This window comes from Mizuhopecten yessoensis, unplaced genomic scaffold, assembly GCF_002113885.1.
Source record: "Mizuhopecten yessoensis strain PY_sf001 unplaced genomic scaffold, ASM211388v2 scaffold3151, whole genome shotgun sequence".
Lineage (NCBI taxonomy): Eukaryota > Metazoa > Mollusca > Bivalvia > Pectinida > Pectinidae > Mizuhopecten > Mizuhopecten yessoensis.
Genome location: NW_018404901.1, coordinates 162,662 through 189,550, shown reverse-complemented (window position 1 = coordinate 189,550; position 26,889 = coordinate 162,662). Strand labels below are relative to the sequence as shown.

Genomic DNA, 26,889 nt, shown 5'->3' with positions numbered 1-26,889 from the left:
GGGGATAATTCACCTGTTTATCACACTCCAATATAATTTACAAGACAACAGAAGCATTTCACCTCATATGAGTCAATTTAAACATAAAAATAAACAATGCTTGTATTCAATATTCAGGAGACTGGATGTTTTATACACATAACAGCAAGGGTATAAGAAAAAGCATTGAAGTATAATAAGAACTTACTGGAGTTGAATTTGGGATATTCTGCATCAATTGCAGATTTTAAAGAAATGTTGCTGGCAGCAGATCGATCTAGTAAATCAGAGAAACAGGATGTGGGTGGGCAGTTGAGTAAACGACTGTCGGCACCGAATCTAGAAGACTTCACCTCCCCACTCATTAAATCTAAGGGAACTAAGAAGCCGGAGAAGAAAGACAGATCCTGGTTTAATACACTGGGACGCAAAAATATTATCAAGAAATTTCTACCGCGTAACTCTAGTGTGTCGAGTATGGAAGGGTATGTATGAAACTCATACAGTTAAGATTATATATTACTTAACACAACGAACTTGTGTTAGAGTTAAGGGTATATGCTACCTTATGATTTATACTTGTGATTAAATTTAGAGTTATAAGGCTACATGCTACTTTATACATTATATCTTTGCATAAAATTTGATGATCCAGATGGCTGGTTTTCCAGACCATTATTTTCCTCAACATCTGAAGCTTGTTGTACATCAGTAAATGTTTGACAAACAGACAAATACATGTATACTCTTGATTAATTTGATTAATTTGATTGTATGATGGTAATATGTAAAATTACACACTATAAAATAACATATTTTACAGGGAGAGTATGAACAAATCAGATGAGAGCCTTTATTCGGGTCCACTACGACAGACGTCGACGACATCAGCGTCTTCCCTATCACCAGGAATGAGTACACACCTCAGTGCTAGTAATCCTGATTTATCCTCACTAGCCGTGGACGACGTGAAACAAGATCTCCCAGATCATGTGGTCAAAGTTTATAGAGCTGACCAGTCCTTCAAATTTCTTCCCATCCATAAGGTAGGTGATCTCTTCCTTGTCTCATTTGTATTTTTAGACATGAATTTTTAGACATGCATTTTTAGAACATGTATTTTTAGACATGTATTTTTTCATTATTTTCAGGAAAAAATGAGGCGGTCATAGCATGGTAATGGTCAGAAATTACTTTGTTGCTTGATTTATTTTTATTTGAAATTAGAACTGATTTTATTTTATTTCTTTTTATTTTACAATTTAGGAAACCACAGCAAGAGAAGTTGTCATGTTAGCGCTGCAGGAGTTTGGTGTAACTGACCCTAGTAGGTGAGTAACTGACCCTAGAAGGTGGGTAATTGACCCTTGTAGGTGAGTAACTGACCCTAGAAGGTGAGTAACTGACCTTAGTAGGTGAGTAACTGACTCTAGTTAGGTGAGTAACTGACCCTAGTAGGTGAGTAACTGACCCTAGTAGGTGGGTAACTGACCCTAGTAGGTGGGTAACTGACCCTGGTAGGTGGGCAACTGACCCTAATAGGTGAGTAACTGACCCTAGTAGGTGAGTAACTGACCCTAGTAGGTGAGTAACTGACCCTAGTAGGTGGGTAACTGACCCTAGTAGGTGGGTAACTGACCCTAGTATGTGGGTAACTGACCCTAGTAGGTGGGTAACTGACCCTAATAGGTGGGTAACTGACCCTGGTAGGTGGGTAACTGACCCTAGTAGGTGGGTAACTGACCCCGGTAGGTGAGTAACTGACCCTAGTAGGTGAGTAATGAGAAGACTATCAATGTATATCAGTGTTTAAAAAGATGTGAAAATATCAAGAGTTACACATTGTAACTGGAGGGCTCAAAGTGTAACTTGTGAACCCTTGGGAGTGAAACCAAACATAAAGTAAGAAAATCTAGTCAGCAGGTAATTTTATAGGGGATAAGTCATGACAATGATGCAACTGATTTTTTTGTTTAGGCCATTTATTCTCGACTACCATGTCATCGTTTTATTTTTCTGTATGTTCAGAGGATGATGTTGATACAGAGAAGTTTCTAACGTTGGTTATTGATAAATAATCTCGCTACGATATCTTTACAACATGTTCTGTCTCACCTTGTATCAAATATGACAAGTTTATAGTTTTTCATCAAATTTGAGGTGTTTTGTACAAGGTTGCCTGAATTCATGGAAATGAGATATGTAAATATTTGGGACACCAACCCTGGTCGTCAGTGAAGGCCTTGAGGGTTTAAACCCTGGTGAGCTGGTAGCCACAGGGTAACTCTAAGTGTCAGCTGTAGCATGTGTCCTAGGTCTTAACAGGGTCCCTCTGAAGTCTTCAAAGGATGTATATAGATAGTGTTTGTTTTGGAGCATGGTACAGGAGAGATCTATAAAATGTGGGAATTCAGACAAGAAAGTATATATATAACCAATCTTGTTGATTATAAAATACTACAAGGTATCAATAGGGAAGGTAAAGGGTTGAGGTGGGGGTAAAGAAGGGGTGATACATGTGACAAATAGAATCATGGATAACAATAACATGTATTAAACTGTATTTTCAGTAATTACTCGCTATGTGAAGTGACAGTGGAAAATGAAAGTTTGGTAAAACAGAAGCGTTTGCCTGAACAACTCGGTAACTTACCCGAAAGACAGAATCTCAATGGAAGGTATGTCAGCCAATGTCTGTTGTAACGGAAGTGTTGATTGGTTAGAAAAACTAATATGGATGTTGGTTTTCAAATTTCCACCAATCACACACTCTGTTACTTGTTAACATATTGCACAGGTGTTTGTTACCTGGTGGTGGGGGTCACATTTATTTCATGAAATTATTTATTTTATGTTTTGTTATATTTTATATTTCATATACCTTGCTTTTCATTCTCTTTTAGTGAAAAATTACTTCTTTGAAACAGTGTTAAAACAAAAATGTGCTTTGTGAAAATAAAACAATCAAGCAACATAGATTATGTTTGCAAAACCTCTGAAATTTTCACTAACAATTTTAGATATTTTCACAATATGATACCTAGTAAATCTAACCTGTTCTCTAGATATGCTTTAGGTCTTAAATGCACCTCTATAATTTTACTGCTTTGTCCTTTGTCTTCTGAACTCCTTCCTGTCATATATATGGCTTCCACTGGACCCTTTGTAGAGAAATAGTCTGCTTTCCTCATTCAGAGTTTGACTTCTGTTAAAAATTGATACAAAACTTGAGTATCAAAATATCTTTCCTATCCTACTGTTTGAATCCTTCGTTTGACATTGTTTTGTGATCTCACCATTCTTGATCAAAGTCTCCAGTTTTAGACCAAGTATACTTTTATAATTCTGTCTTTGTTTGTATCTGTCTTGTCAAAAATTCTAGAATTCCCAAGGGTAGTTTTTAACTTGTAAAATATCTAAAGAATAGCTCAATGTATCAAGAAACTTCAGATTCGAAAATACACTCTTTATCTCTTTCTTTTTCTCAAAAAATCCAAATTTAAGTTTAAAACATTTTTGTGGAAAATTTGTTAATTCCTCATCACAACAGAGGAAGGTCTTGAGTGTTTAAAAATTATCTATTTTTTTTAAAAGTGTTAAATTCTGAGGTTAAGAATTACGGAGATCTAACATAGACATCCTGAACAATGGGAGGTAACTCTTCTCTTTCTCCGAGTTATTCTTTAGAGATACCTAGCTGTACTGTTGTATCACCTGTCATATCCCATACTGTGACAGATCACTGACAAAATCTCTGGGAGTCAGGCCTGGTGCAGGAACACACATTTTAATAACTCTATGGGATGGATCCCAACCCAAATTCCTTTTTATTACACCCACAAAAAATATTAATTTAATTTTTTTTTCCTCTTCTTAACACAAACAAATTTGATGATGCCCTATCTATTTTGATAACAGATTGTCTGCATTTTGAACCTATAGAATAGCCATTATGTTGTGGAAAGTTGACCTTGGATGACTTTGTCAAAATGTGATGATATTATCCGTTCAGAGCATCATCTAAATGACTTTAATGGCTGCTTTCAGCTTTATCAGAAAGCTTGGAAATAGTAGTTCATCACATGTGTAGATTTTGTCGCAGGAACAGCTAATTCATTAGGTACTGTACGCCGTATCAAGCTGAAATTCATCATCAGTAATTAATCACATTCATACAAATGTTTGCATCTATAGATGAGTAAATTCTATTTATGAACCTATACCCACATACTCCAGGCATGTCAGTGTTACTATCAATTGTGGACAAATATTTCTTCTTTGATAGCATGCATTGAATATATATTCATGAAATTTTTGTATAAAATTCATACATCATGTTTCTTTTTGTGTATTTTTGAAAACAAAAAGCCATAAATTTGTGTTGTGAAGTTCATGAATATGATTGTAAGTATGTAAGCCCCTGGAAACTGGCCTTATTACTAACTAAAGCCCGTTAATTATTTGAGTGACATTTGGCTACTTTACTGGTGACTGTGCATGTATAGAAAACTGCTGAATGGCTGATGTCTAGAGAAGTCCTTCTGATTCATATCCATGTTTGGCGGCTGACTTGACTTTGCCTTTCCGTTTAGTTGATCAATAACTGAGACAGATATTGAAAAAAGTGTAACAGTTTTGCTTAAGCTTTATTGTTAAACATTTACTCATTTATAATCTCGAAACAAGATCTATATCTAATCTGGAACCTAATGGTAATCTTATATTTTGAAAAAATAACATAATCTTGTATTGATAAATCATAACTACCATGACCTTAAACTTATACACCTGGTAGGGAGATTTATTATTTGATATACTTTAAAATCAGAACTCTGAAAAATGGGAATGTGTATGCTGGTGTGTCATAGTGTACAGGCCTGGCTATCAAAAGTATGGCTTCCACACTTACCTCCCCTTGTTACAAATTGTCTCCCTTTGTATCCCTGGCTTCGTACTGCTTGTTTGAACTCTGCATGTAGTATCTCTGTTTTATCTTCTTTTGACTTTGTTTGTGGGGTTTTTTCTTTCTTTCTTTCCATCAAAAAGAAAACTGTGCCACTGCTTTTCTGTCACAAGTTATTTACATGTAGATTTTTGAGTAATATCCTACTTCAGTTTATTAAGAAATCAGTTTAGCCGGAATCACTGATCAAGAGTACGACATTTTGGTTAAAGTTTCAATTGATATCATCATCTGTTAATGAAGTTGTTGTGGTCTGATTATATTGACAGAACTCAGGTGTTCAAAGCTAAAATTGTTGGCTAAACAAAGTAGTTTTTTTTTTATTTCTTGTTTTGAAAATCTGACAAAAAATAACTGACAAAAATTTCTTACAGGTGTGTGAAAATAGTTCATTTTGTGAATTAGAGCTTTTAAGTTTAGTAAGCTTTTAGCATTTTGATTAGCAATCGCTGGCTATGTACAGATGTTCTGTAATTTGTCAGCTGTTGTCGTAGTTATTTGGAGAACTTGGGGGGNGAATGAAGATTTTTTTTGAGAAAATATCTCGGCAATATTCTTACATGGGAAATAAACAATTTGGCTGGGAAAGCAACTGGTCCTGGGCTGTTCCCTTCTAATTCTACCACTGGATGGGATATCCATCAGTCATGATCCCTGAAAAAAGGACTTTCTTTATCGGAAATCATCAAATGTTCAAGATCGTGTCTTGATTGTAACTTTCGTGAACATTTAGTGATTTGGGAGTGTTTGTTTTATAACCTAGACAATAGACCTTGTGAAGACAAACACACACTGTTATAATGGAGAAAAGTGGTGATTTACTCAAACATAGAGCTATTGGAGATTTCAATTGGTAGCTTATATTAAATTGACATTTTGTGATTTATTTAGTTGTGCCTGTTACAAGACAGGTTGCTCATTGTTGATTATCTGCCTAGCTTGCCTGTCTTGTTTTAGGAGGTAAAACTATATTTTGGACATTATGATTGATTTTGATTAATGTTTATTTATGACAATCACAAAATATTACCCTACCAAGACATGTAATAAATTGGTCAAATTTTATCATTTCATTCCTCTGAAATTTTGATGTAAATAGTTCTAGCTTCGCAAAGAAGTTCTTGTGCAGCAAGTTTGACAAAGAATTGTAGTAAGAGAGACAAGCGTTCTTCAAACCAAGCAGAACGTATCAGTAAAGTTTGAAATCCACCAAATTATCCTAGGTTTTCATAAATAAAAGCGTCAGTGTGTGTTTGTGATACTGTCAGGTGTACCCAGTAATTATCTAGTAGGAGATTGTACACAGCACAACTTCACTAACCTGCGCACAATAATCAAATTATGTCTTCCTGAAAAAGTTGTAAGAGTACAATTAAAACAATTTCTTTATTTTATTTAATAAAGCAGGAATTTCTGAAAGATATATATATTTTTTTCATTTTTTAGGTCACCTGAGCTTTAGCTCAAGTGACCTATTGCTATCCGTTTTCGTCCGTCGTCGTCCGTCGTCCGTCGTCCGTTAACATTTTACATTTCAAACTTAAAGTCAAGTTCTGCTGGGCCGATTGAACTGAAAGTTGGTAGGAATGATCGCCTCATGGTCCTGACAAAGTGTTGTTATTTTTCGGGTCGATCAGAAATCCAATATGGCCGCCACGGCCGCCATTTTGAAAACCTATTTCAAACTTAAAGTCAAGTTCTGCTGGACCGATTGAACTGAAAGTTGGTAGGAATGATCGCCTCATGGTCCTGACAAAGTGTTGTTATTTTTCGGGTCGATCAGAAATCCAATATGGCCGCCACGGCCACCATTTTGAAAACCTATTTCAAACTTAAAGTCAAGTTCTGCTGGACCGATTGAACTGAAAGTTGGTAGGAATGATCGCCTCATGGTCCTGACAAAGTGTTGTTATTTTTTGGGTCGATCAGAAATCCAATATGGCCACCACGGCCGCCATTTTGAAAACCTATTTCAAACTTAAAGTCAAGTTCTGCTGGACCGATTGAACTTAAAGTTTGTAGGAATGATCGACTCATGGTCCTGACAAAGTGTTGTTATTTTTCAGGTCAATCATAAATCCAATATGGCCGCCACGGCCACCATTTTGAAAACATATTTCAAACTTAAAGTCAAGTTCTGCTAGGCCGATTGAACTGAAACTTTGTAGGAATGATTGACTCATGGTCCTGACAAAGTGTTGTTATTTTTCAGGTCGATCAGAAATCCAATATGGCCACCACAGCTGCCATTTTGGTAAACTATTTCAAACTTAAAGTAAAGATCTACTTGGCCGATTGAACTGAAACTTTGTAGGAATGATCGAATCATGGTCCTGACAAAGTGTTGTTATTTTTCGGGTCAATCAGAAATACAATTTGGCTGCCATGGCCGCTATTTTGCTACTAAGTTCTAATAGGCCGATCTCACTTAAAATTGGTCTAGGAATGATCAGCTCATGGTCCTGACAAAGTTAAGTTAACATTATACTATTTTTTACTCAAATTGGTACATATTTCAACAACAAAAATAAATACTATAGACTCAGGTGACCGTTAAGGCCCATGGGCCTCTTGTTTATTTCCAGTGTTCTGATCAACAAAGTTCACTTAAACTTGATCATAAACTTTATCCTGCAAGCAGAAAATGTAAAATAAAAGAGACTTTAATTTCATGATCAGCAGATGAAGGGCATCGTTAAATGTTGAGATCTCACTGACTGTAAAATCTTAACCTTATTCAACATGCACACAAGAAAAAAAGAGTGTTTATGCAGTAAAATGAGGCTTGCAGGATAAAGGTTACCATATTTAAAATACAAGGTTTAAGTGGGTCTTCAAACAGGGGGAAGAATTAGATGTCAATCTTTTTTCTTCCCTGACCCGGCTTGCTGAAGAGAGCCTTGTATTTTCATTGTGTTGTATTTATGTAGTGAATCAGCTGTAAGCAAGAAACAGAAAATAAAAGTTGAACATTTTCTAGTTTGTGCATGGAGATGAAGTGTGACTTGTGTATGTTTTCATTTCTGTGTTATACTGGCTCCAGTTGTATCAAAGTTTATTAGCGCCTCGACACTTATTAAAAATAAAGCTTCATCTACTTTTTCTCTTCCAGTTGCGAACAAAAATGGTTTAATTGGGATTTAAAGTCACTAGCATTCTTTCCTTGAACAGATATGTTTTGTATTTTGATGAAAACTCATGTGTTTCTGTGTCGTTAAGTTAATGAACCTTGGTACAACTGCATTCATTGGTCCGACTCATTGTTCATGGCATCTAGTGTTTCATCATGAGTTGGCATTGAATCTTTTGAATGTGTCGTTTGATATTAATAATGCAATACAGCAACAGGGTTTTCCATTTACAAATTTGATAAATATTTTAAGCAAATAAAAGACCCATGAAAATTCATTTGCTCAATTGAATTTTAGAAATCTGTTGTAAAACCCTGAGGTTCACGTCCCTGAGCTGTACTCAGACTCTTCAGACCTTGTTCTGTTGGTATCATCAATAAGCACTGGTGCGTTTTACTTACAACCTAAAACAGCCTTTAACAAACAAAAAATGGTGATCATGATTAACAAAGAATGCTGCCCTAGTACTAATGAATATTGAGTCTGACATCAACTGACCAGTTACTGACCGCGATATTGATGGTTCCCTATTGTGTGTGTTGTAACCTTTCATCCTATTGGTTGCTATCTCATCCTTCGTCCAGGAGATGGCTGTTCAAATTGACCAAGCAACAATTTCAAGAGTAAAGAAGAATATTGAAATTTTCAATAACTGTGTAATTCACTGATTATTATAAACTCAACGAAGCATATATTTCCTTACAAGATAGATATTTGAAAAGCGCCGCTGATTCAAAAATAATCTGGATGGAACATTTCTGTTAGTCTTCTCTTTCAATTTTTAAATTAAAAGTTAACATTGGATTATGATTTGAGTGAAACTAGAATTTAGTAAATTTTTGTGAAGTTTCAGTATAATTGAATTGTGATTTGAGCAGCGAGATCCTGGGGCAGCCTTTTTGTATGGGAACTGTTATTATAGTATGTGTGTAACACTGTACCCCTATTAATGAATGCAATGGCCGGGCCATCAAGTGTCCTCTCTCCCATTCCCACTCCCGAACTGTAAGCGGTCGCTGCAGACAGTGGCTTGGTTTCCAGGGGCTAATCTTGGCTGTTTTTTTATTGTCACTCATCAGGCGTACTGTTCCCTGTGTACTCAGGTATTATCTCAAAAACAACATGAATACAGAGACGCTCGTCCCCGATGAGCTGAGGGCCGACCTTATCAAGGAGGCTCACATCAGTCTCCTACAACTCAACACAACAGAGGTCGCCTCACAGATCACCCTAGAGGACTTCAAGGTATTCAAGGACATCGAGTCTACCGAGTATGTTGACAACCTTCTTGCGCTCAAGTCCAAGTATGGCTGTCCGAACCTAAAGAAATTTGAAGATGTGAGTACTGCTTATACTAATGATGATGTGAGTACTGCTTGTACTAATGATGCTGTGAGTACTACTTATACTAATGATGCTGTGAGTACTGTTTATATCAAAGATGATGTGAGTACTGTTTATACCAATGGTGATGTGAGTACTGTTTATACCAATGATGATGTGAGTACTACTTATACCAATGATGATGTGAGTACTACTTATACCAACAATGATGTGAGTACTGCTTATACTAATGATGAAGTGAGTACTACTTATACTAATGATGATGTGAGTACTGCTTATACTAATGATGATGTGAGTACTACTTATACTAATGATGATGTGAGTACTGCTTATACCAATGATGGTGTGAGTACTACTTATACCAATGATAATGTGAGTACTGCTTATACCAATGATGGTGTGTCAGTACTTCTTATACCAATGATGATGTGAGTACTGTTTATACCAATGATGGTGTGAGTAATTCTTATAACAATGATGATGTGAGTACTGTTTGTACCAATGATGGAGTGAGTACTACTTATACCAATGATTATGTGAGTACTGTTTATACCAATGATTGTGTGAGTACTACTTATACTAATGATGATGTGAGAACTGCTTATACCAATGATGGTGTTAGTACTACTTATACCAATGATGGTGTGAGTAATTCTTATAACAATGATGATGTGAGTACTGCTTATACTAATGATGGTGTGAGTACTACTTATCCCAATGATGGTGTGAGTCATCCTTATTCCAATTTTGATGTGAGTACTGCTTATACCACTGATGATGTGAGTACTACTTATACCAATGATGATGTGAGTACTGTTTATACCAATGATGATGTGAGTACTGTTTATACCAATGATTGTGTGAGTACTACTTATACCAATGATGATGTGAGTACTGCTTATACTAATGATGATGTGAGTACGACTTATACTAATGATGATGTGAGTACGACTTATACTAATGATGATGTGAGTACTGCTTATGCCAATGATGGTGTGTCAGTACTACTTATACCAATGATGACGTGAGTACTGTTTATACCAATGATTGTGTGAGTACTGCTTATACCAATGATGACGTGAGTACTGTTTATACCAATGATTGTGTGAGTACTGCTTATACCAATGATAATGTGAGTACTGCTTATACCAATGATAATGTGAGTACTGCTTATACCAATGATGGCGTGTCAGTACTACTTATACCAATGATGACGTGAGTACTGTTTATACCAATGATGATGAGAGTACTGTTTATACCAATGATGATGTGAGTACTACTTATCCCAATGATGGTGTGAGTACTACTTATACCAATGATGGTGTGAGTACTGCTTATACCAATGATGGTGTGTCAGTACTATTTATACCAATGATGATGTGAGTACTGTTTATACCAATGATGGTGTGAGTACTGATTATACCAATGATGATGTGAGTACTACTTATACAAATGATGATGTGAGTACTGTTTATATCAATGATGATGCGAGTACTGCTTATACCAATGATGGAGTGTCAGTACTATTTATACCAATGATGATGTGAGTAGTGTTTATATCAATGATGATGTGAGTACTGCGTATACCAATGATGATGTGAGTACTGTTGATATCAATGATGATGTGAGTACTGTTTATATCAATGATGATGTGAGTACTGTTTATACAAATGATGGTGTGAGTACTACTTATACCAATGTTGATGACAGTACTGCTTATACCAATGATGATGAGAGTACTGTTTATACCAATGATGGTGTGAGTACTGCTTATTCCAATGATGGTGTGTCAGTACTATTTATACCAATGATGATGTGAGTACTGCTGATACCAATGATGATGTGAGTACTACTTATACCAATGATGATGTGAGTACTGCTTATACCAATAATGGTGCGAGTGTTAGTTTTTGCAAGAAATTGTAAGATACTTCATATGTGGAAAATAAAATGGATTTGAGAACTGTTTTTTTCCCCCATAATTTTACGAGTTCCTTAGTAACAGGTTTCCTAAAAGACAGTTTGATCAGAATTTACTTTTAGGAAGAATTTGTCAATGTTTTTATTTGATAAAATATTTATTCATAATTTTGTTTACTGATTTAAAGCATTAGATGAACAATATGATCTGGAAACAGTTTACATTCGTGTTGGCAACAGTACGGTCCATCTCTCCAATTCCAGCCATTAGATCTCAATATCATTGTTTTGTTGTGGATAAATGAAAAATTGCCTTTTAGAAACAATCTAATTCCTTACTGATATGAGTCTGGAAGCAAAAGACAGATTTTTGAATTATTCAGTCTGGATCAAGAGATTTCACTGTAGTTTCTTTTGCTATGAGACCATGCATGAGTGTTAATATTCTGTTGTCAGCTGGTCAACAAGGAAATGTTCTGGGTTGTCACCGAGGTATGCAGCGAGTCCAACATTGTCCGACGCGTGAAGCTCATCAAACACTTTATCAAAATAGCACGTAAGTTGCCAAATTTCACATTAAAAAATTGTAATTAGCTAAGTTCTGAATGGAATAGTTAGATTAGCCAATTTCTGTATCTAATTATCGTGTAATTTAACAACAGCCATCAAATACCTGTTACAATGAAGCTGTTGTTAAAAGAGCATGTGACTAGCCAACTCTTACATATTACACTATAACATTTAAAGTTTATAACTTTATGAGATGGTAACATGGGGTGATGATTTTTATGTTCCAGGACATTGTAAGGACTGTAAAAACTTCAACACAATGTTTGCTGTAGTGAGTGGTTTGAGTCATTCGTGTGTGGACAGGCTGCGAAACACGTGGGAGAAAGTACCCAACAAGTATACCAAAATGTACAATGTACGTATGTCTCTACCTTACTTAATGTTTACAAATATTCAAAAGCATCTTTGTTTGGATATTGTTATACATTCAGTGCATTATTTGTACTTTCATTTTCTGTGTTTTTGTACTGCGTTTCACTTTCTGTGTATTTTGTATTAAGTTTCATTTTCTATGTATTTTGTACTAAGTTTCATTTTCTATGTATTTTGTACTAAGTTTCATTTTCTGTGTATTTTGTACTAAGTTTCATTTTCTATGTATTTTACATTAGGATCTGAAAGACTTGATGGATCCCTCCCGGAACATGTCTAAATATAGGAATTTAATAAGTAGTGATAACTGTCAGCCGCCTATGGTAAGTAGGTCATCAGTGAAACAATTATTCAAACTATGAGATAATATCAGATTTTGAAATAAATGTGGGAAAAAATTGCTGAAAAAGAAACCTATGATTTTTATCATTGGAAATTTCTATATTTTATGTAGATTAAAAAGACCTCATTGCTATAATTTTTCAAACAATGACGATCAAATTTACAAGTGACGTTTCAAAACTTTAAAATATTCAAATTGTAATATTATTGAGGACATTATTTACATAATTTATATTATATGTGACCATGGTTTTAAAACTTTTAACTATTTTTGAAATTTTGTTTGTTGATAAGTAAGAGTTTATTTCGGTGAGAACAACCAGATTTAAGTTACTTTTGTGATCTCATTTAACCTTTACTGTTATCTTTACAGTTGCCATTTTTCCCTGTTGTAAAAAAGGACCTCACATTTATCCACCTGGCTAACGACTCATATGTGGATGCACTCGTCAACTTTGAGAAAGTCAGGATGATAGCCAAGGAGGTTCGCCATATATGTAACATGGCATCTGCTAAATATGTGAGTTGAAATTAATTCCTTTTCTGGTCTAATTTCTTTCAACTGATAAGTGAAGATTCCTACCATTTCCATTTTCCATGAATTTGCCAGGAATTGTATAAGTAGATTGCCAATGGGCCTTAAAACTCTATATGTATAGCGTTTTTCCCCAGACAAGGGCATTTCTTGGTATTGTTTGATGGCGATGACATCAGTTTCTTATTGTTAGACATATGCAAGTGTTCCAATGTGGACGATAGACATTTTAGCAATTTCTCAACAAGTGGAAATTTTCATAAATTTGTCAAAATTGTCTCCGATGTTGACAAAGGCATGTTAAAAGGGAGATTCTCGAAGTTTGTTGTTTACCACGATAATTAGACGTGAAGAGTATCGTGATTGGTTGGTGAATACTCCAGTACTTTTTCTCAATGACCATGACCTTGACGTTAGTTGCCAGGGCACGGTTGTTTACATATACACAGACCTCATTGATGACATCATGCTATCCTTTTAACAGGGTATTCACACTGAAATCACACTAATATTTGGCCTATATAACAAGGAAGACAGTACAAAGGGTATTAGTCCACTAACCCTCCTCAAAGAAGTTCTGCTTTACCTAGCAAAACAGGAATCTTGTTAGGCCCCTTCAGGTGTTTTGCATTGTACTGTCGGGGTAGGTAACTTGTGTTATGTTATCTGCTGTATATATATATAGCTCAATACCTGGGGCTTTCACAATTCATGTGGAACCACTGGAATGTGAGAAATGCGCTCTATTTTCGTATCAATAGTGTGGATTTTCAAACTTCCTTTTTGTTTCTACGTTTATAATATTACTACATTCATTTTAATTGAAAACAAGTTTTACTTGTGTCTACCAGTGCAGGTATTTCTCAGGTTAAGATATACAACAGTACCTACACTCAATGAACAAACTTATTTCTCGGGTAAAGATATACAACAGTACCTACACTCAATGAACAAACTTATTTCTCAGGTAAAGATATATATTATACAACAGTACCTACACTCAATGAACAAACTCCTGTACATGCCTGATTTGACATGTTTGGAATATAAAAATAAAAGTACAACTTGCATCTGAAAACATATGTAATGAATTGACATACCGGGGTGAAGTCAAGCAAGTGATAGTTTGAGAATTCCCCAAGTATTTTGTTGAAGTTTAACTTCAGGGATACATTACCCTGTAATAAGTGCACTGTCTGTCTGTCTGTCTGTCTGTGGGGGTTTAACTAGTTCCTAAAGTCAAGGTCAGTGTTACTGTAGAATACTTGGTGGATATACTAAATGGATAATACCATATTACATGGATTCCGCAATAACTGCTGGTCAAGGTCACTGTTACTGTCTGTCTGTCAAGGTCACTGTTATTGTAGGATACTTGGTGGATATACTAAATGGATAATACCATATTACATGGATTCCGCAATAACTGCTGGTCAAGGTCACTGTTACGGAAATAAATGGAGGAATACACTGTTCAGAGTTTATGTTTTTCCCCTTTTGTTTCGATGGTTATTTGTATTTCATGGATATTCTAAGTCAATAATACTATATTTCCTGCATCTTGAAGTCCAATTTTCTATTGGTGTGATTTATTCATACCAAGTAGTTGTTAAGGTACCTATTTTATAGTCTAGATGTTGAGTTATGGGGTATTGGAATGGAAATGATAATGTTTTGAATATGGCTAGTAAATATGATACAAATATTCAGTAAAATCTTTTTATACTGCAACCATTATTGAAAGAAAAATGTATAAAGGCCTTTGGTGTTATTGCACGTGAATATATAAAGTAAGCGTCAAGAAAAAAGGACGTTAGAAACTGTTAGTAGCAAGTGAGGCTCTTAAATTTGTTGGATACGTAACTTACTGATGTCTAAAATTTTCTAATATTTCAGAATGTAAGTACCATGTTCCTGGGGACGAGCACTATGTACGAGAACTCTTGGATCTCTGGAATGGCCACCATGAAACGTGTGAAGAACCGTCGCGGGTCAGCGGTTCCAAACGCCAAGAAGATGTACGAGGAGGCTCAGATGGTGCGTCGGGTCAAGTCGTATCTTAGCAACATGAAGGTCATACCAGACGAAGAGAAACTCAAAGAGATGTCTCACCAGTGTGAGGCTCCACCACGTAGGTCCAAGTTCTTAGGTTTTGAATGTTAGCGGTCATTCTGTTATGATTTACAGATTCTCCCGTTATATGTCGGAAAACTGACGTATTACATAGTGAATGTACACGCCGTTTGTCCTGTGGTACTGTTATAACACGACCTTTAAATGATGACGTCACTATTGTTACAGTGAGGACGTCATAATCAGGAAAATAGTTGTCACGCCATAAATATCGAGATAGTGAGGTTAAAACATGATAATTTCCAGAACTTTTGTCCGAATTCTTGTACGTCATAAACATTAAAGTCCTGCGAATCACATGGTGTTATAAAGGTCAATAGGTCATGATATTAATAACTTTTTGATTAGAATTGATATTTTATACCTTTCCTGGTCAAATGGGAAATCATACCTGAAATATTGTAATGTGAGACTATAGACACAAACTAAACACACTTCCTTTAAGTCCTGAAATCCTCCTTCATTGTTAAAGATTTCCTTATGCTTAGAACTGCCTTCATTAGTCTGCTCATATCCCTGTATCATATTCCATAATTTAGATTCAGATCTATTTCGTGATTTCCTTTCTAGTTAAAAAGACGGATCCATCAGCCAGTTCAATAACAGCATCCATGGCCAACCTGATGGAACCCCCTAAGACCGTGTCTAGTGGACCGAAATTTGGTAGGGAGCATGACTTCTTTGCATTTTGGACTCTAACCTAACTTAGTTTATATGTATCATTTTGAACTTTGTATTTTTGTTCTGCTAAATGCCATTATCTGTTTGGTTTATTTTTTCTTTCTTTTATTTTTTGCTGTACAAAGTATATATATATATATTAATTATCCTTTACAAACATTACCTGTATCCCTTTAATGTTTATTTTTCATTACTTTGGTATGACTTGTTTCCCTGTGGTAATGATTCCGTTCTAGGATTTATCACTTTTTTGACCCAAACATAAACATTAAAATGTCAGCTGATATATAATTTTTATTGTTTCCGTGGCTTTTTTTTTATATATGTAATACTTAATGACTGACTCATCCAATAACTCTCACAATTCACTATTTTGATTTTATAAAATGAAATTTTACAAAGTTACCTATCGGCCACAGTTTCATTAATACAGGACGAAGCTATATAAGTTGTGAAGCTTGTATCCAGCCTACGTATGTTGTATACCTGTAAAATAAGCTTTAAAAAGTCATATTGATTACAATAGAGCAAAATTTAACTTGAAAAATATTTAACTGCAAACCAACAGCAATAAATGTTAGGCAGATTTTCTGAAATGACGACATGGCTGGCACACAGTATAAGTGCTGGTATTCTGTGGGCAATATTTCTGGCCGCCCTGAATAATGGCTGAAGGGAAACAGGGTTAAAGTGTTAAGTACACAGAGAGTTATTGGACAGTCAATGTGCCTGATTGAATGTGTATGATTTCTATTACTTTTGAATGACATCAATGGCTTCATGCTTTACTGCATCATAACGGAATCAGCTGTTTATCATCCCTCATTCTCACTGTAGATGTAACCCGTAGACAGATCACAAATATTATCAACTCAACAAATCTTTTCTGAATAAAAATGGGATCATGAATAATCTTAATCCCATTTGATGCGGTTGCTGTCTTTCTCATTCGACCAGTAATTAATTTCTCATTGGAGTTGGTTATAAATTCAGAATATTTTGATTAAAACATTTTTAATATTTGGTAATTCTTTGTTAAGGAATAAGTTCATTTTTATTCAACTTTGGCAGTAAAACAAAAAAATTAATAAAGAAAATGATGAAATTCAGTCGGTCCCTAATTTGACCATTTGGATGAGGATTGAGAAACACTATGAGCCTGGTCCCAATTTTTTGCATGTTAACAGTCGATCAATTTTCTTTGTGTATGTTAGGTGCCGAGTCTCCAGAAGCCATAAGGAAACTTATGGGTCTGACGGACAAAGTGCGTCCTCATAACTCCAAACACTCTCTACCCTCCGCTCCAAACCTAACCAGTCCGATGTCTGGGCGTCGCCAGCCCACGTCGCCAAGGCATGCTCGTCCGATACCGGCATTGCATTTATCTCCTGAAAGCTCATCTGTAGTCAGTTTAAGCAATATAGCATTGCGCAAGCCAAGTCGGAATGGTAAGAACTGTGGTCACTCCATGATTTCCCTGACCGGTGTGTCACAGTACTCTCTGTTGACCAGTACCTGTCTAGAACTGGACTTTGTCTCTAGCCACTTACTACTTGACCTCTGTCTATCTGTCCTAATTGAGTAGAAGATACATATTATGAAATGTTTTTCACCATTAACTTTTGTTGATTATCTCCCTTTGATAAGATCTTTCTTCTCTTTGCCTACATTTAAGATGGTGTGTACTGTTTTCATTTTAGCATTAACACAAATAGTTCTTCTTATCATAATAAACCACAATGTATTTGTATTCAGCACTTTGTAGTTGCAAACAGATTATTTGTAAAGAGAATTTTGCTAAAATCATCAGTTCGTTCCATGTGTGAGCTTTAAATGTATCCAATAGATAGTAAAAATGTGTATTTGCTTTCATGTATATTATTTTCACAATTAGAAGCAATTATACTCCCCCTTTACTAAAATCATAAACTCATGGAAATTATGAAAAATATGTCAGAAGTATGTGAAAATGGTATGGAATTATGAATTTAAATTACACAGAAATATATATATATGATGATGCTACAATACTACTCTAGTTTTTATCATGCTGATATGGATGTACTGAGACTGAATTGTTACTGAAGATCTTGTTGGGTACAGAGTAGTGCGAGCTGAAGGCTGAGCCTGTGGATTGTTTGTTGTACGCCATTGTTATCGGGATGAATCAAGCTTGTTTTTTTCGTTTGATTTTTAGTACTGTTTGTGCATGTGTTCCCACCAGACCTGGCTTAATTGTGGTGGTTAGGGCCCCGTCTGTGCTAATTTTGTTGTAAAGTCTTCATTTGCTTGTGTGATCTTATGAGATATGTTTGGAAGTGACTTTTTTGACAATAATTTTACGATCAGTTGTACCTGATAACTGATTTTCAGCTGATGTAGAATTCTGTTTCAATTCAAGTCGTAAAAGTAAAATACTGAGGTGACAATGCTTGTTGTTTCTCCTTTGAAACTGTAACATAATTTGTTACAGTGTATTTATTAAAAAATTCTAGGTTTTGATAATTGTTCGATTTTTGTTGTCTTCTGTAACCTTAAATGCATTTTCCTGGTTTTGTAAGGTAATGTTTAAGTGAAAATTTGGGGATTGGGGTGTTTAAAAGTCAGCTTCTATCAGGTTCAGTCAAATGGCTGTTTGATGTAAGTGTATGGTACATTTTTGGGGTTTCAAAGCGAGGGACCTTTAATATTTTGGGGTGCCCGAACTAAGAAGGACATTTCAAGGTCAAAGCCTTTAAGGTTTTTGGGTTTCAAGGGCAAAGTCATGCACGGTTTAAGGGTATCGAGGTCATAACTCAGTAAGATTTCGGAGTTTCATGTTGGGTACCCAGTGAGGCTTGTGGGATTACAAGGCCGGAGCCTTTTAATAGACTTACAAATTATATACTGTACATGATGTAGGTTTATAGGTTTTAAGGTTTGGACACCAGGGTTGTGCCCTGTTTAGATCTGGAGATCACATGGATTGGCTTGTGCAATGTTGTTTTGTGATTTACAGGGTCGATGGGTTCTGGCGAGTCAGCGAGTCCCACAGGCAGCACACACAGCTCACACCAGCATTACGAGTCCGATTCTAGTCGTCACAGCATGTCTTCTAACTACGACACCCAGAGTACCAACTCAGCTAGCTCAAATAACTCACCACCCCAGCCGAGGAAGTTCTCTCATCCTTCTCATCCCCCACAGACAGGTAAGTATCCCCATACTCCCCCCAATACTCACCATCGCTGTTTACATCGCTAAGCTCATTCTAAACAATGGCATAATATCTAAACCTTTCCCTCTCCATAGTCTATGATTGATAGAAGAATTATCCCCATGGGCTGGATAGAGGGATCCCCCTTTAAAAGGTGCAAGTTTTTCTTCATCGCACTTGGTTGCAAATACGCCTTTTTTTCTGATCGTCTTGATAAATGATGGACTTATCAATAGCAATTGGCTATGTCTATAGTATAATAATGATTATATGATGTAAAAAATATCCCCATTGACAGTATATCCTAAGAGTGGTATGCATATGGGATAACTCGAGACAGAAATATCCCCATTGACAGTATCCTAAGAGTGGTATGGGATAACTCGAGACAGAAATATCCCCATTGACAGTATCCTAAGAGTGTTATAGGATAACTCCAGACAGAAATATCCCCATTGACAGTATCCTAAGAGTGGTATGGGATAACTCCAGACAGAAATATCCCCATTGACAGTATCCTAAGAGTGGTATGGGATAACTCCAGACAGAAATATCCCCATTGACAGTATCCTAAGAGTGGTATGGGATAACTCCAGACAGAAATATCCCCATTGACAGTATCCTAAGAGTGGTATGGGATAACTCCAGACAGAAATATCCCCATTGACAGTATCCTAAGAGTGGTATGGGATAACTCCAGACAGAAATATCCCCATTGACAGTATCCTAAGAGTGGTATGGGATAACTCCAGACAGAAATATCCCCATTGACAGTATCCTAAGAGTGGTATGGGATAACTCCAGACAGAAATATCCCCATTGACAGTATCCTAAGAGTGGTATGGGATAACTCCAGACAGAAATATCCCCATTGACAGTATCCTAAGAGTGGTATGGGATAACTCCAGACAGAAATATCCCCATTGACAGTATCCTAAGAGTGGTATGGGATAACTCCAGACAGAAATATCCCCATTGACAGTATCCTAAGAGTGGTATGGGATAACTCCAGACAGAAATATCCCCATTGACAGTATCCTAAGAGTGGTATGGGATAACTCCAGACAGAAATATCCCCATTGACAGTATCCTAAGAGTGGTATGGGATAACTCCAGACAGAAATATCCCCATTGACAGTATCCTAAGAGTGGTATGGGATAACTCCAGACAGAAATATCCCCATTGACAGTATCCTAAGAGTGGTATGGGATAACTCCAGACAGAAATATCCCCATTGACAGTATCCTAAGAGTGGTATGGGATAACTCCAGACAGAAATATCCCCATTGACAGTATCCTAAGAGTGGTATGGGATAACTCCAGACAGAAATATCCCCATTGACAGTATCCTAAGAGTGGTATGGGATAACTCCAGACAGAAATATCCCCATTGACAGTATCCTAAGAGTGGTATGGGATAACTCCAGACAGAAATATCCCCATTGACAGTATCCTAAGAGTGGTATGGGATAACTCCAGACAGAAATATCCCCATTGACAGTATCCTAAGAGTGGTATGGGATAACTCCAGACAGAAATATCCCCATTGACAGTATCCTAAGAGTGGTATGGGATAACTCCAGACAGAAATATCCCCATTGACAGTATCCTAAGAGTGGTATGGGATAACTCCAGACAGAAATATCCCCATTGACAGTATCCTAAGAGTGGTATGGGATAACTCCAGACAGAAATATCCCCATTGACAGTATCCTAAGAGTGGTATGGGATAACTCCAGACAGAAATATCCCCATTGACAGTATCCTAAGAGTGGTATGGGATAACTCCAGACAGAAATATCCCCATTGACAGTATCCTAAGAGTGGTATGGGATAACTCCAGACAGAAATATCCCCATTGACAGTATCCTAAGAGTGGTATGGGATAACTCCAGACAGAAATATCCCCATTGACAGTATCCTAAGAGTGGTATGGGATAACTCCAGACAGAAATATCCCCATTGACAGTATCCTAAGAGTGGTATGGGATAACTCCAGACAGAAATATCCCCATTGACAGTATCCTAAGAGTGGTATGGGATAACTCCAGACAGAAATATCCCCATTGACAGTATCCTAAGAGTGGTATGGGATAACTCCAGACAGAAATATCCCCATTGACAGTATCCTAAGAGTGGTATGGGATAACTCCAGACAGAAATATCCCCATTGACAGTATCCTAAGAGTGGTATGGGATAACTCCAGACAGAAATATCCCCATTGACAGTATCCTAAGAGTGGTATGGGATAACTCCAGACAGAAATATCCCCATTGACAGTATCCTAAGAGTGGTATGGGATAACTCCAGACAGAAATATCCCCATTGACAGTATCCTAAGAGTGGTATGGGATAACTCCAGACAGAAATATCCCCATTGACAGTATCCTAAGTGGTATGGGATAACTCCAGACAGAAATATTCCCATTGACAGTATCCTAAGAGTGGTATGGGATAACTCCAGACAGAAATATCCCCATTGACAGTATCCTAAGAGTGGTATGGTATAACTCCAGACAGAAATAACTCCATTGACAGTATCCTAAGAGTGGTATGGGATAACTCCAGACAGAAATATCCCCATTGACAGTATCCTAAGGGTGGTATGGGATAACTCCAGACAAAAATATCCCCCTTGACAGTATCCTAAGAGTGGTATGGGATAACTCCAGACAGAAATATCCCCATTGATAGTATCCTAAGAGTGGTACGGGATAACTCCAGACAGAATTATCCCCATTGACAGTATCTTAAGAGTGGTATGGGATAACTCCAGACAGAAATATCCCCATTGACAGTATCCTAAGAGTGGTAAGGGATAACTACAGAAAAGGCCTATCTGATTATGTTTAGACCCGTAACCTAGCTTTCACCATTTTCCTGCTTTGTTAGCGTTTGGCTGTCACAATGCTGCTGCTTTTAGAGCCATGTCAGAGTCCACAGTGTGACCACCTTGGTATTTCACAAGTCAGGGGTTACTCTGTAGTGGTCAGCTTTAATGGTCTTAATGGTTTTACTGATGTCAAATGTTACAAGGGCCACACATTGGAGATGGGGTGCCCTTTTGTAATCGAAGTGTCTGTCTGTCTGTTTGTCTGTCTATCCACACTTTCTTTTTTAGGAGATTATCTTGGAAACCATAGGATTAATCTTTCTGAAATGTGACTTGGTTATACACTGACATTTTGTAAAGTCACTGTTAAACTAAAAATAGATGTGTGGGGGGGAGGGGGCTTAATCTCGAAATTCATTGGTCTGATCTGATCTTTTAGAAATTTGACATGGTTATACACTTGGATATCAAGATGTGAAATAGGGGTTAAACAAGTTTTTAAGGTCAGGGTCAAGGTTACCGTTACTAAAAATAGAGTGGGGGAGGTATCAGGCACATATATAGCAGGGCCCTTACTGACCTGTCAGTTTGCCTAAATCTTTAATCTAAGTTTGTGGTTTTTGTCTTAAGGTTTTGCTTATGTTTGTGGTTGTGTTTTGAGGGATGTGTTAAGAGAAGAGAAATGTCTCTCTCCCTGTCTGGGAATTTACCTTTGATATATTATGTGGTACAGACGACTGACATTTTGACTCTTTTACTTGACCACATTGATAAGGAAGTTCTGTTTTTCAGGTGAATTGGATTTAAATATTGGCCCCGGCTCACACAAGAACCTGACACTTAAAGTATTGAACAGCAGGATTAGTCTGTCGAAGTTATCTACAACTGGCCCATATATTTATCAAGTTTATATTAATTAGTGTCCATTCCTTCCAGGTTATATCCATATTAGTAACCCGGGCATTCTTATCGACCCAGACTTTAAAACCAGGTAGGATTACATCACCAGATTTCCAGGTGACTTGAGTTTGAGGCTAGGTTCAGACAACACAATCTACTTCCTGTTAATGACTTCGTAGATTCTCCCTATCAATTTTTTGTACTGACTTGCTTGTGAAAGCCAGGATTTCTGCTAGACAGACTTCATCCTATTTTGAATGTATTTTCATAGATATCATTATGACTTAAATAACCATTTCTACCATGAAATATTGTTCTTTATTATCATGCTGCTGTTGGTGACCTACATTCTGTACCATATTAGATGGAGACATCTTGACGGGTGTCACATGTGGTGACAGGAGACATCTTGACAGTTGCCTTGTGTGGTGACAGGAGACATCTTGATTGGTGTCACATGTGGTGACAGGAGACATCTTGACAGTTGCCTTGTGTGGTGACAGGAGACATCTTGACTGGTGTCACATGTGGTGACAGGAGACATCTTGACAATTGCCTTCTGTGGTGACAGGAGACATCTTGACGGGTGCCATGTTTGGTGACTTAGAGACATCATGACAGTTGCCTTGTGTGGTGACAGGAGACATCTTGACTGGTGTCACATGTGGTGACAGGAGACATCATGACAGTTGCCTTGTGTGGTGACAGGAGACATCTTGACTGGTGTCACATGTGGTGACAGGAGACATCATGACAGTTGCCTTGTGTGGTGACAGGAGACATCTTGACTGGTGTCACATGTGGTGACAGGAGACATCTTGACTGGTGTCACATGTGGTGACAGGAGACATCTTGACTGGTGTCACATGTGGTGACAGGAGACATCTTGACTGGTGTCACATGTGGTGACAGGAGACATCTTGACTGGTGTCACATGTGGTGACAGGAGACATCTTGACTGGTGTCACATGTGGTGACAGGAGACATCTTGACTGGTGTCACATGTGGTGACAGGAGACATCTTGACTGGTGTCACATGTGGTGACAGGAGACATCTTGACTGGTGTCACATGTGGTGACAGGAGACATCTTGACTGGTGTCACATGTGGTGACAGGAGACATCTTGACTGGTGTCACATGTGGTGACAGGAGACATCTTGACTGGTGTCACATGTGGTGACAGGAGACATCTTGACTGGTGTCACATGTGGTGACAGGAGACATCTTGACTGGTGTCACATGTGGTGACAGGAGACATCTTGACTGGTGTCACATGTGGTGACAGGAGACATCTTGACTGGTGTCACATGTGGTGACAGGAGACATCTTGACTGGTGTCACATGTGGTGACAGGAGACATCTTGACTGGTGTCACATGTGGTGACAGGAGACATCTTGACTGGTGTCACATGTGGTGACAGGAGACATCTTGACTGGTGTCACATGTGGTGACAGGAGACATCTTGACTGGTGTCACATGTGGTGACAGGAGACATCTTGACTGGTGTCACATGTGGTGACAGGAGACATCTTGACTGGTGTCACATGTGGTGACAGGAGACATCTTGACTGGTGTCACATGTGGTGACAGGAGACATCTTGACTGGTGTCACATGTGGTGACAGGAGACATCTTGACTGGTGTCACATGTGGTGACAGGAGACATCTTGACTGGTGTCACATGTGGTGACAGGAGACATCTTGACTGGTGTCACATGTGGTGACAGGAGACATCTTGACTGGTGTCACATGTGGTGACAGGAGACATCTTGACTGGTGTCACATGTGGTGACAGGAGACATCTTGACTGGTGTCACATGTGGTGACAGGAGACATCTTGACTGGTGTCACATGTGGTGACAGGAGACATCTTGACTGGTGTCACATGTGGTGACAGGAGACATCTTGACTGGTGTCACATGTGGTGACAGGAGACATCTTGACTGGTGTCACATGTGGTGACAGGAGACATCTTGACTGGTGTCACATGTGGTGACAGGAGACATCTTGACTGGTGTCACATGTGGTGACAGGAGACATCTTGACTGGTGTCACATGTGGTGACAGGAGACATCTTAACTGGTGTCACATGTGGTGACAGGAGACATCTTGACAGTTGCTTTGTGTGGTGACAGGAGACGTCTTGACTGGTGTCACATGTGGTGACAGGAGACATCATGACAGTTGCCTTGTGTGGTGACAGGAGACATATTGACAGTTGCCTTGTGTGGTGACAGAAGACATCATGAAGGGAGCCATGTGTGGTGACAGGAAACACTTTGTTGTAGAACAGTATTTTAACTCAGTTTCTTTTGAAAGATCATGGTGATTTTGTGTCCCCTAGGTTTGTAGTCTCCTGGTTTTGTTGTCCCCTAAGTTTGTTGTCTCCTGGGTTTGGTGTCCCCTGGGTTTGTTGTCTCCTGGGTTTGTTTTCTCCTGGGTTTGTTGTCTCTTGGGTTTGGCATCCCCTAAGTTTGTTGTCCCTTAAGTTTGTTGTCCCCTAAGTTTGTTGTCTCCTGGGTTTGCAGTCTCCTGAGTTTGTTGTCTCCTGGGTTTGGTGTCCCCTGGATTTTTTATTTTATAAGTCTTATGATTGGAAAAAAATTAACTCCTCTACTGGACCTTAGAGATTTGGGCACCATGATAAGTTGTATTTTATGGTAAACTTATATATCAAATGCTACTCTAACAGCTTAGTTCCTGTATGGAACACAGCTACGAACCTATGGTTCATGGTTTAAGGAAAGTCTAGAATATTTCTGAGTAACATAGAGAGGGACAAACAAATTTGGTATTTTCTTTATCCAGTATGTACATTAGATCACCTACCTTTTCTGGCCTTGGATTCTTAAAACAAACTTCAGTAGTTTTTGCCATATAATATATTTAATGTACAGATCACTTCAGATTGAAAATGTGAAATAGGAATGATGATAATCCTTCTTCAGTATAAAAAACATTTGAATTCATTATTATTAAAAAAAAAAATAGGAAACTATTTTATTTGCCTTTGTAATTTCTAGCAATTTTCCTAATTATTAGGTGGAGAAATATCAGAGATAAAGTTATACACATAGCAATGGCAAAAAGTTCCTTAAATCTGAGCTGTTTTGAGAAATCCTAGTTACATGTCCTTACTTTCTACTGGGTAGGCGTGTAGTCTTTATTTTGCCCTCCCTATTATACTCTACCTGTAATCCTTACATGCCAGTCAAGAGGACGACATGAAATGCTCGTTCCTATTAGATCTTTCTCTGTAGTCCTAGTAATTATACTGTCTTGTCATTCTGTCTGTTTCCTGATGCTTGACTGTCATGTAAGTGATGTTATTATTGTACAACAGTGCCGTCAAAATGATGTCTTCTGCTTGTTCCACTGGCAGCCATTTCTATGTCACAGAGACAAACATTTTGTTTATTTCTGTGCATTCATTGCCATTTAGAAAGTTTTCCCCAATTTATTTGTTTGGACCAGGCAACAGACTGGTGTGGGTGTCACTGCTGTTTGTTTGTACTTGTTTGTAGTAGATGGCAGCTGTTGTAATCTGTTTCAGGGCCAACACCCCTGGCCGCCCCTCACCATCACCACCATCCTACGCCTCCAATCCCTCAGCCTCCGGGGGTCAGACCCCCTCTGCCGACGTATGATGTTGTCATGCAAAAATCTCCAGGTGAGGATGCCGCAGCGCGTGGCTCATTGATTGGTCCACAGCGAGCATGTGGTATCGGGTATACAGTATTCACATACCCAGGACATATAGCCTCACACTGCACACTCACACAAGTGCTAACTACACATTCTGTATAAGGGGAGGTAACTATATCAGGTGCTACAAATATATGTATCTGTGCATGAAAGAAAATGATGCTTTTGTTTTTGTTAAGGGAGGCCACCCTGACTAGTTATAGGATATATCTATATCCTGGTGAGTAAGGGGAGATAATATAAAGGGAGGTAAAACCTTGGTCAGAGCTACTTTCTTGGTTC

General features: G+C 37.6%; 1 protein-coding gene across 15 annotated transcripts in view; it reads left to right on the top strand.

Annotated features, from left to right (window-relative positions):
• Positions 1-26,889, top strand: part of LOC110447077 (rap guanine nucleotide exchange factor 6-like) — a 136,323-nt gene that overhangs the window by 97,302 nt on the left and 12,132 nt on the right. For 11 of the 15 annotated variants that reach the window (XM_021492502.1, XM_021492507.1, XM_021492508.1 and 8 more), the window contains 14 exons: positions 224-464; positions 803-1,025; positions 1,246-1,310; positions 2,550-2,657; positions 9,153-9,411; positions 11,794-11,893; positions 12,135-12,262; positions 12,519-12,602; positions 12,995-13,141; positions 15,053-15,287; positions 15,860-15,952; positions 17,185-17,418; positions 18,969-19,160; positions 26,456-26,572. In XM_021492502.1, the coding sequence (XP_021348177.1) occupies positions 224-464; positions 803-1,025; positions 1,246-1,310; positions 2,550-2,657; positions 9,153-9,411; positions 11,794-11,893; positions 12,135-12,262; positions 12,519-12,602; positions 12,995-13,141; positions 15,053-15,287; positions 15,860-15,952; positions 17,185-17,418; positions 18,969-19,160; positions 26,456-26,572 (2,226 nt within the window). The remainder of the gene's footprint in view (positions 1-223; positions 465-802; positions 1,026-1,245; positions 1,311-2,549; positions 2,658-9,152; positions 9,412-11,793; positions 11,894-12,134; positions 12,263-12,518; positions 12,603-12,994; positions 13,142-15,052; positions 15,288-15,859; positions 15,953-17,184; positions 17,419-18,968; positions 19,161-26,455; positions 26,573-26,889) is intronic. The other 4 variants (XM_021492515.1, XM_021492503.1, XM_021492509.1 and 1 more) reach the window with 3 other exon arrangements.